The sequence below is a fragment of the Oryx dammah genome, unplaced genomic scaffold (assembly GCF_014754425.2).
Source record: "Oryx dammah isolate SB20612 unplaced genomic scaffold, SCBI_Odam_1.1 HiC_scaffold_8, whole genome shotgun sequence".
In the NCBI taxonomy this organism is placed as follows: domain Eukaryota; kingdom Metazoa; phylum Chordata; class Mammalia; order Artiodactyla; family Bovidae; genus Oryx; species Oryx dammah.
In genome coordinates this window covers 50,419,557-50,430,001 of record NW_024070192.1, presented here as the reverse complement: position 1 = coordinate 50,430,001, position 10,445 = coordinate 50,419,557, and the positions used below count along the sequence as shown (strand labels likewise).

Here is a 10,445-nt window from a genome sequence, read left to right as displayed (position 1 = left end):
CGCCGCCCCGCCGCCCCCGGAGGAGCCGCCGCCGCCGCGAGCCCCGGGCGCCCGCCCCGCCATCCCGGCCTCCCGTCCCGCCTGACGCGCTCGCGGCGCCCCCTTGCCCCGCGCGGCCCACAGAGCGCACTGCGCCGTTCACTTCGCATTGCAGCGTTTTATTGTTTTCTCGAGTTTTTGTCGTTTTCGTCTCGCTCCGGAGCGAAAAGTGAAAACCTGAGGTGGAGCCCGCGGGCCGGGCGAGCAAAAAACGCCCGGGCGCAGGGGCCGAGGGGCTGGCGGGGTGGGGACTTCTCCGGGGGCCGGGGGCCCTCTCCCGCAGCCAAGGACCTCCTCCCCACCCCCCAGCCCTGTACAATATAGATGCTCATGTAAAAGGAAAAAAAAAATTATAGGCTATGAGTTAATCTCTAAATATTCTGTACACAGCAATGTACACCTTTGAATAAATTAATACCAATTTGCATATTCTGGGAACCTTAAAGCTTATTTACACAAATTACCATTTATTTCATAAATATCTCTTTTTTCCCGCCCCCTGGGGACTCAAGGCAGAAATGCCACTCCCTCCGCTGACCCAGGGGCGGGAGGGGCGCCTGTCCGGGAGAAGAAGTGGAAGGACTAAAGGAACAGGCCCCTCTCAGCTCAAGTCTACACTTTCATCTTCACTGACCTCAGCTCCCCTCACCCCAGATTCTCCAGCGGTCCGGGGCTCCAGGATAGGGGCCTTTGGAGCTTCCTCCCCAGACCCCTGCACCTTCTGGCTCCCCAGACAGCCAGCCCCTGGCTGATCCGGGGACGAGGCCTCCCCCACAGCGCTGGAGGAACCCGGAGAGGCCCCGCCGATGACACCTTGACACCGGAGCAGACCTGGACCAAATCCAGTGGCCCCAAAGCGACTGTGTTCCGGATTCCTTGTGAGGCCCAGGGAAGTGTCCCAGGCTCTGGCTGGCCGATCAGGGTTTCATTCCGGCTGCAGCCCGCTTTCTCTCCTTTATTTAAATAAATACCCATTCTGTGCTGTACACGTCCCAAGCAGCAGGGAAGGCAACCCAGGAGGCCTGCGCGGTGGCGGCGGCGGCGGCGGCAGCGGCAGCGGAGCAGCAGGGCGGGCCCCCTCACTTAGGCGACTCCCTGCCGGGGGAGAGGGCTCGCTGGCTTTCCAGCCCACTCACCAGTCTCTGAATGCTCTGCAGTTCACTGGCCGCCTCTTTGGCCGCACCGCCGGGCGACAGGGCCACGCGGGCCGAGGCCCCCACTTTGCGGAGGGCCAGCTCCGGCAACGGGCTGGGCTCCCGGCTATTGCCGCCGCCTGCAGCCTTGGAGCCCTCCGCCGCCAGCCCGGTGGTGAGGAGACTAGTGCTCGGTGGGATGGAGACCGGGATCTGGTAGGGGCTGAAGCGCAGGCGGGGCCGGGCACTGCCCAGAAAGGGGCTCCGGGACAGGGAACCGGCGGCAGCCGCAGCCGCGGCCGCAGCGCTGGTGGCTGGCAGAGCCGAGGCCGCGGCCGCAGCGGCCGCCATGTAGGTGTAGGGATAGGGGAAGAGGCCTCCGAAAGTGGGCATGGGGATTCCCTGCAAGAAACAAAACAAGACAAGGGTTAGGCATCCCGCCTGGGGTGTTCCTGGGGGTGATCTGGGTGCTGGTGGCCGGGCGACAACTGGGAATCCTTGCCCTACTCTGTTCAGGAAGACCGGTGCTCACATAACCTTACTCCCCAGAGTGCAGGTAGTAACGGGCCACTATGCCGATGTCCAAACCCGCTTAGAGGGGAGCCCACTTAAGATTATGATTGGGAGCGGGCCCTACCAAGCTCTGGGCCAGGTATTACTCTAGGAGTAAGGGAAGGCCATTACAGGCGGCTGAACTAGCAAAGGGCCTTGGGGGAAGAAACAAGGCCAGCTGGGGGCCAGGTGGCCGGCAGGTAACTTTGGCTGTGTTGGCAGGGAGGTGCCGCTCGCTTCCAACAGTGCCCTGCCCTGCCTTTCTTTCCACAGGTGCCCCGAAGGGCTGGGGCCACGTAGGACTGGAGGAGCTTTGTACACTCTCCCTCCCTCTGCCCACCTGCTCAGGGGTCTCCTGCCCCGGCCAGGAGAAGGCTCCAGATGCCAGTCTGCTCATAAACTGGCCTGAATGCAAAGAACTCCCAGCGGCTCCCTAGTGGCAGCTGAAGAAAGAATGCAGAGTCTTTGCCTGTGGAAAGCCTAGTAGCTGGGAAACCCTGCACAAAACACCGCCTGCGGCCCAACTTTTGGATTATCTGACCTTTGAGATCATGGTTCCCTCCACGGAGTACGTGGGTATATGGGAAGGAGGGCAGGAGCTGACTGAGCTGGGCTTCCAGGAGCCTCAGGCCTGGCTCAGGCAGGGAGAAGGAAGGGAAGTAGCTTAGTCAGGGATGACAAAATACCCTTCCTGAGGTCAAGCCCTACTGAGCATTCAGACCTGGCATCTCAGAGGAAGGAGGGGGCTTCAGATCTCCAAGGTTCTGTCTCTTTCTGATGGCCATAGGAAGATCTCCTGGAGGAGGGCATGGCAACCCACTCAGGTATTCTTGCCTAGAGAATCCCCATGGACAGAGGAGCCTGACTGGCTACAGTTCCTAGAGTCGCATACAGACTGAAGTGACTTAGCACGCACAGTACGAAGGCCATAGGTGAGCGGTTAACCACTGGCAGTATACCTAGTGATGCCTCCTGAGTGCTGAGTGCCTGTTCCCTGGCCTTGCACCTGTTAACCAGGGTGCCTCTAGAAGCCCTGACTTCCCTGTGACCTCTGCGATGCCCATGCTCAACACCAGAATTTGTCTGGGGAGGAGGCATTCACATAAACACAGAGTCAACCTCCAGGCAAATTAAACCTCCACTTTCCGGAGGCTTCCTTACCAGCTCAGAGCCCCAGATACGTGATGCCAGTGCCTCCAACGTTGACTCCACAACACCCCTGACGCTGAGCTCTATTTAAAACTCATTTCAGAATCCCTTCCCCCACTTTAAAAATATTTGATTCTGAACCAAAGGAGCCTTCTCAGACCTAACTCCTATTTTCCTTCCCTTAAGATAAAGATCTTAAGGGTTCAATTTGCCAGAAACCTCAGAGGGAAGAAAATGAATGTAGAGATTCCAAATCTTTCTACAGGGAATATTCCACCCAAGCAACCAAAGAGGCCACTCTCCCCTTCGGATCTTCTAATTTTGCTGCTGCCCACAGTTTCATAAGCTCTCCCCTGGGAGCTCAGAATTTCGACCTGGGCCTGTAGGACTGAGATGTGTGGCTGGGGGAGTTGGGAGACTCACTGTGGGGGAAGGAAAAGCCCCGTCCTTTCTCAGGTCGCTTCTGAGGGTCTGAAAGGAGCCCGAGACATCTGGGAGGTGGGTCAATTTGGTGGTCAGTTATCCAGAACACACTGCAAATTCTCGTACTTTTTTTGTCCAGCCACTTTAGCCTTTCAGGGACTAACAGTGGTTCCCAAGAAAAATGTCCTGAGGCAGGCCAGGCAAGTGGGCTTACAAAAGCTGGAGGCAGCCCCAGTCGGACAGGGCAGAAAGAGTCTAATGGGTCCCAGTCTATTCTGGGGTTAGAGGGAAGGAAATAGGTCCAGAGAGGGTCAGGGACTTGCCCAAGGTCACACAGGAGTCAGAAGCAATCTCCTGGCCAAATCCTGGACCTGGTCCTGGTCTTCCAGAAGCCAGGTGTGGTTCAGAGGGTCCACCGGGTCTCCCCAGGAGGGAGTCCTTGCCGGCTGGAAGCCCGGAGGGCCTTCAGGCCCTATGCCTTCCTCCTCTGCCCGCCTCGGATTCCCCTTCCTTCCTCATGCTGCTGCCAGCTCACAGGCCTTACCTGAGATGCCAGCATGTGCTGGGAGAGGTGGAATGGGAAGGGCCCGGCGGTGCTGGCCGCACTGCCCGCGGGACCCAGCCCGCCCGCGTCCAGCCCGGTGGCGGTCCCTGGCCCGCCGCCTCCGCCACCGCCGCCGCCGCCGGCCACCGAGGCTAGTAGGTGGCCCATGCCCATGGCGGAGAAGGCTCCGGGCCCCATGGCGAACTGTCCCGGGTGCAAGAAGAGCGGCTGGCCGGCCCCCAGCGGCCCGAAGAACTGCTGCCCGTGCAGGTGGCCGGAGAAGGCCAGGCCGGGCAGGTGTCCGGCGCCCAGCGGGGACGCGCTGTCCGTCTGCACCACCAGCGGCGCCAGGCCGGGCTCCTTGCCCTCGCCGGCCTCCTTACGCCCCTCGTCCTTCCGCCGGGCTTCGGCGCGCTCCTTCTCTAGGCTCCGCAGGCCGAACGGGCCGTCCCCGCCGCTCTCGGCCGGCTCCTTGCCCCTCTCGGGGCTGCGCCGCTCCCTGGCGCGATCGGGTTCGGTCAAGCAAGGGGGGCTGCTGCTGTCCAGGGCGGGGCTGCGGCCTAGCGCCGGCCCCGCGCGCTCCTCGCCCAGCCGCTCGGGCTCCGGGTCACTGTCCGCGGCGCACGACTTCTCCTCGGCTGCGGGGAGAGAGGATGCGCGGCGTTACCGGCCCGGGGACAGACAGGCGCGAAGTCCGAGCCGGAGAGACGTGCACAAGCCTGCTCTCGGGAGGCCACGTCGGAGGAACTGCTGGAATCTCGGGGTAGTAGGGGTCACCCATCCAAGATCCCTTATTTACAGTGGGGAGGAAAGTGAACCCGGCAGAGGAGGCCTTGAAGCCGCAGAGTCACACAGCGCCAGGGCCCTAGCTCAGAGCCCAGAAGGATCTGCGGGCCACCAGGGACCGCACTCAGGGGAGGCCTGGGGTAGAGGCCCGTCCCAGACTCGCCGCTGACGCTCCCCCTAGGCCTTCAGTTAGCCAGATGCTGAGCGCCAAGCCAACCCGGCGCCCGGGGAACACCCTGCCCTTCTCCCGGCCCCACCCGCACCTCTGGTCCGGTGCAGGCGCAGGGGACTGGGCGCCGTCCCCGGAGAGGGTGGCGGTTCCCGCGCAGGGGGAGGGTCGCAGGACGAGGCGTCCGACTCCGCGCCGTCGCGCTCCGGCTTGCAGTGCCCCTCGTACAGGCGCAACGACGGCAGCGTCAGCTGCTTCCTGCGGAGGAGCCGAGGGAGCGGGTCTGAGCGCAGCCCACCCTCTGGCCCCTCCACGTCCTGTTCCCCCAGGCACCCGCCTGCCGGCAGCCCCGCGCACCCTCACCTTTTCTCCCGCCGGCCGTTCCCGGTGTCCCGGAAGCCCTTGGCAAACGGGTTGTTGTCGATCTTAAGCTGCGTGATCTGCGGGGACCAAGGGGGCGGAGCCAGGTCAGACTGCGGGCTCTTCTAGTCTGGCCCGGGGCACCTGGAGGTCAGAGGCTGCTCGCCCCAGAGGAGAGCCCCCGGGGAGGGTACCCGCCCACCTGGGCTGGGCCGCTCCAAGCCACAAAGCAAGGTGAGGTCGGCGGGCGGACTTCGAAGAAAGCGACCTCCAAAAACTATATTCGAGATATAATCCCTCGACTTGCACACACAAGCCCAAAGCTGTGCACCCCGAGTGGAAATCTGTCCAAGCGAGCATGCAGGCCCACCCGGCCATTCAAGTTAAGGGAACCCCGCACCTGAGCAGGAGCACACGGACAGCAGAGCACCCCCAGGTCAGCAGACACACATGTAGACAATCACACGCACAGGTCCGCGCACACGCAAGTACACACATGTAAAACAAGTGCCCAAGGAGTCAAACGAATTCACACACCTCCACACGGATTCAAGGCACTCCAAATGGTGCACGCATATACCGGCCCAGGACAGATTGGTTCACAATGACAGAAAAAAAAAAAGAAACAAAAATACTGCCGGCAGGACGCTCAGGCACTGCTCTTCAACCCAGAGGGGTGCACACAGAGAGGGTGTAGAAAGAGAGCAGCCAGGAAAAGCCCTTCCCCTTGAAGGAAAAGTCTCCAAGCACATCTCAAGGGGTCCCAGGCCTGAACTGACCCAGAGAGGGATGTGGGGCGGGAGGGGTGGCGGCTGTCACCTGTCCCTCCTACCCCCACCTCTGGCTCGCCCAGGAGAGGGAAAACTAGGCCCCAGGTTCCCAGCAGCCGGAAAGCCTGGGCAGATTGCCTCGGGCGCCCTCTTTTCATTTAAATTCCCATCCCTGAGCCAAGAAATAAACGAATAAAATGTAAAAATGTCAGCGCGGGCCCGGAGTCTCTGCTAATTGCTAAGTAAACATCCCCACCCCAAGGAGCGCCCAGCTGTTCGCGCGCCCCGGGGAGCGTGTGCGTACGTGTCGCGGGCCTGAGAGAGAGAGCCCGGGGGGTTTCGCTGGGTGCTGCGCTTACAGAGACTGGGGGCCCGGGAGCCGATCGTGAGGGTGCGGGGGGCGGGCGTGCAGGGGGCCGCGGGCGGGTGTGAGTGAAGGGTCGGAGGCCGCCCGACCCGCGCACCTTGTCGTTCTGGTAGGCGGTGACCGCGATGAAGTCGGTCTCGGGGAACACGTAGGTGCGGAACGTGCTGTAGGGCAGCTTCAGGATGTCGTTGGCTCGCACGATGTGGAAGCGCGGTTGGTACTTGTGCATGGAGTTCAGGATGGTCTGCAGGGAGGGCGAGGGTCAGCCGACAGCCTGTCTCCCGAGCCTTTCTATTCTCTGGGGACCGGACCTCCTGCCATTTTTCTCAGTCTCTCTCACGTTCTGCCTTTCCCAGCTCACCCCCAAACCTTCCCCCCTTTTCTCCTGTCTTCTCTGCTCCTTACCTCCCCATATTAATTTTTATTCCCTCCTCGATTTTCTTTATCACAGTTTCTCTTTCCATTAAAAAAAAATTACCCCAGCTGGAAACTGAAATAAAACAAAACCCACTACCATTCCACTCTTCTCTTCCTCTTCATGGCTAAGCCCCTAGTAAACCCAGGGAGAGAAGACTGGAAACTTTGCGGCCTCACCGACCTGCCCTACCTCCGGATGGGGTAGTCCCTTTAGCCCCATGAACTGCCCCTTCCCATTCACTGGGGCCCTGGGTCAGGCAGAAACGGTGAGAACCCCAAATTCCCTTACCCCAGGTCAGGCATCTGCCTGAGGGAGGAGGAAAAGGTATCGAGGGGAGTTGTTTGAACTTTTAAATCCCTCCTTTGGGGATGGGGCTGGTCTTGGGGAAGGGTGAGAACCAACTGAGGTCCTGGGCCAGTCTTCCAAGCTCAGACCCCAAAGACCAGCAGCTCCACAACCCATCCCAGCTGCACCTGCCATCTGCTGGACTCCAGAAGGGAGTTTGGAAGGCCTGAGATTTTGAGAGTTTGGAAAGTGAGATTGTGGGCAGCCTGGAGCTTAGTGGCCACGAACCCCAACATTCCCCAGGCTTGCAGAGCAGAGCCTCTGCGCCCAGGCAGGAAAGGCCACAGGGCAGTGATCTGGGCAGGGGCACTCTGGGGGTTCTGCGAGCACTCCCCTCTGGGGAACCAGGGTCTCCTCTCCTCCCCACCACCCCCTGCAGTGCTAGGTCTTCGACCCCCATCGGCACTTGGCCTGCACTCACGAAGCCATGCTTGTCCGAGATGTTGTTGGTCAGCTTCAGCTTGTGGAAGGCCACCGGCTTGGCCATCCACTGCTCCCCCGTGGCCGGGCTGTCCGGGTGGATGTACATCCGTTTGGGCATCTCGGGGTCGGCCTTGCCTGCCACCATCCAGCGTGAGTTATGGAATTTATACCGGCAGTCATCAGCGGCCACAATGTCCATCAGCAGAATGTATTTGGCCTTCTTGTCCAGGCCGCTGACTCGCACCTTGAAGGGAGGAAACATCCTCCTGCGAGAAAGTGAAAGAGGGAGAGGTCAGGGAACCCACTGGATCTCGAAGACCCCTCTCCCCCGATGCCTGGAGCTTCGCCACCCATGTTCCTCTGTTACCCTTGCTCTGCCCTCTTAGGAAGGTCTGGGAGATTCCACCTGTGGTGGTTATTCCTAGGAGATCTTATTTCTGTCAAGACCCTCAGCCCTGTGCTCAGATCTAGTGACCCTTTTTTTCTCCCTCATCTGAGATGAAAGCCGAGCTCCAAGAAAGAAAGCCAGGGCCTTTACAAATATACCCGCTTCTCATGAACCTCCCTGAAATTCGTTCCTAGGAATATGTCCACTTAGGGCCGAAGCTCTCAGAAGTGCAGTCGGATGTTTGTTTGGGGGAAGGAACTGGGTTACAGCAGCAGAACAAGGACCCTGACCCTGAAGTTCGGGCGAAGAGGGTGAGTGAGCCGAGGCCTGGAATCTCCGCTTCCGAGCCAGAGGCTTGAGCGGTTGGCGATTGTAGCTTTTCTTCCGGCTTCAGGGCCTAGGGAGCCGTGTGCCTCCGGAGCTCCTGGTTCCTCGGCTGGGACAAGGCTCACAGGCCGGGTCAGGCTGCGGCTGGGCCAGCTCGCGGCTCGCGGCGAAGGGCCGCGACCGGCGGGAACCGGAGGGCCGGGCTGGGCCTAGCGGGGGTGAGAAATCTCATTCCGGGCTCCGGGGTCGGAGAAGAGCGCGGGATACGCCGCATCTTCGCGGAGCACCGAGCCAGACTCGCCTCCGAAGCAGGACAGAGGGGTCTCGAGGCTGAGGGGTTGCGGCCGAGACCGCTGAGACCCTCCAGGGCCGAGCCGCGGGGCCTCCTCGGCTTTGGGACTCTGAGCGCTGGGGGACTATTCTGCAGGAGCACGTTTTCGTTTTCATTTGGGAGACTTCGATGCTTCGTTTTTTTTTTTTTTTAAATTCGTTCGGTGCCAAATGAGAAAAGTCGACTCGATCGTCTGTGCGTGGCTCGGGGGCCGGAGCCGAGACCTGGGAGCCGCGGGCGGCGGGCTCGGCGCTGGCCAGTGCTGTCGGGCTCCCCTCCCGCCCACCCGCGAGCCCTCCGGCCAGCCGGCCGCCCTACCTCCCGGACTTGGTGATGACCATCTCGGTGCCCAGCTTGTGGAACTGGTCCCACAGCTCCTTGGCCTCCAGCGTCACCTTGGGGTCGTCCTCCACCTCGTCCTCGGGCTCCAGGCTCTTAAGCGAGCGCAGATGAGCGGCGGGCGGATGCGGGCCGAGTGCCGAGACGTGCAGCCCCGCCTCGGCCGCCGCCGCCGCCGCAGCCGCCGCCGCCGCCGCCCCCGCCAAGCCCGGGTCGGGCAGCGGCTTGGCCAGAGCGCCGGGCGGCAGCGCGAGAGCCGGGAAGAAGGAGGGCTGCGCCGCCGCCAGGAAGGCGGACATAGGGAAGTCGGCCGGCCGTGGCGCGTGGAACGGGTGGTAAGCCATGGCGCTGGCCGCCAGCGCCGGCTCTCTCATCGGGACATCCGGCCCAGGCGCCCGGGGGCCGGGGCCGGGGGCGCGCGGCTCGGACCCCCGGCCCGGGCGGCGGCGCGCACGGAGGAAGGGCGACCCGGGTGGCAAGCGCGGTGGCGGCTCCTCCCGGTTCCCCGTCCGGCGCACGGCGAGGGACGCGGGGCGCTGGGCGCGGGGGCGGCGGGGGGCTCTGCGCGGGGCTGGGCTGGGCTGGGCCGCTCCGGCGCCGGGGACCACGCGCGACTGGTTAGATCTTGTCGTGATCTCTGGAAAACTGTGACTATCTCACATGTCCTGCCCTGCTCGGATCCCCTGCGCTAACGAGCCAGGCCCCCCTTGATTGCTGATTTTACGCTTTTTGGACCAATTGTGGGTCTCCGGGGGCGGGGTTTTGACAGCTCAGGCCAAGCTCGGAGCGGGAGGGGGGGCCGGGGAGAAGGTGTCGGAAGCCTCAGCAGTAAGAAAACATGTCAACAGAATAAAATATTAACCAATGACGGGCCAGCGGGCCCCGAGACCCCTCCCACTGCCCTGGCCCCCACCCCACCGCCCGCGCCCACGGCTGCCTGCGCCCGGACGGGAAAGCGCGGCGGGCCGAACCGACCCGCCGAAAGGGCCTGAGGCGGGGGGCGCCCGGGCGCCAGGGCCCGCGGGGAAGGACCCCCAGCCGCAAGCCGCCCCAAGTGCAAAGCATTGACAGGGCCCCGCGAGGAGAGGGGGCGCCCTCCTCCTCCCACGCCCGGCGACCCCGCAGCCCTGGCCCGCGCCCCGGCTTGGCCTCCGACCCCGCTCCCGGCCGCGGCGCCGCCCGGGCCCCTCCACTCCGAAGGGAGTCAGCGGATGCTGGAAGGAGAGGCCGGTGGGCGGGCAAGGCGGGAGGCGCCGGCTGCCGAGGTCCCGGAGCGGAACCCAGGTGGCGGGAGCCGGTGAGTGCGGCGGTGGCAGAGCCCTGGTGGGGCCGGCGGGGGCGGGAGGCGGACGCGGCTTTTCCTCGGGGAACGCGGGGACCCCCACTAGCCCGCGCCGACCCCCTCACAGGAAGCCCCTGGAAGAACCGGGAGTTCCGGGAAAGCCCTGGACTCAGCCCAGTATCCTTTTGCGTCCCCGAGCTAATCGGAGCTCTCCCAGGAGAGCGGGTCCTCCGGGCCGGGAAGGTGTAAGCGCACCTTCCGCCGGGCACCAGGCGGCAAGACGCGGACGGATCCCGACCC

General features: G+C 62.9%; 1 protein-coding gene across 1 annotated transcript; it reads right to left on the bottom strand.

Annotated features, from left to right (window-relative positions):
* Window positions 1–140: 140 nt before the first annotated feature.
* TBX2 (T-box transcription factor 2) lies at window positions 141–9,435 on the bottom strand. The gene is made up of 7 exons (XM_040244157.1): window positions 8,843–9,435; window positions 7,477–7,744; window positions 6,390–6,536; window positions 5,159–5,235; window positions 4,890–5,053; window positions 3,841–4,478; window positions 141–1,574 (listed from the first exon to the last, which is right to left on the bottom strand). The coding sequence occupies exons 1-7, from the start codon at window positions 9,235–9,237 to the stop codon at window positions 1,119–1,121; spliced, it is 2,145 nt and encodes a 714-aa protein (XP_040100091.1). The 5' UTR covers window positions 9,238–9,435; the 3' UTR covers window positions 141–1,118.
* Between the last annotated feature and the right edge of the window lie 1,010 nt (window positions 9,436–10,445).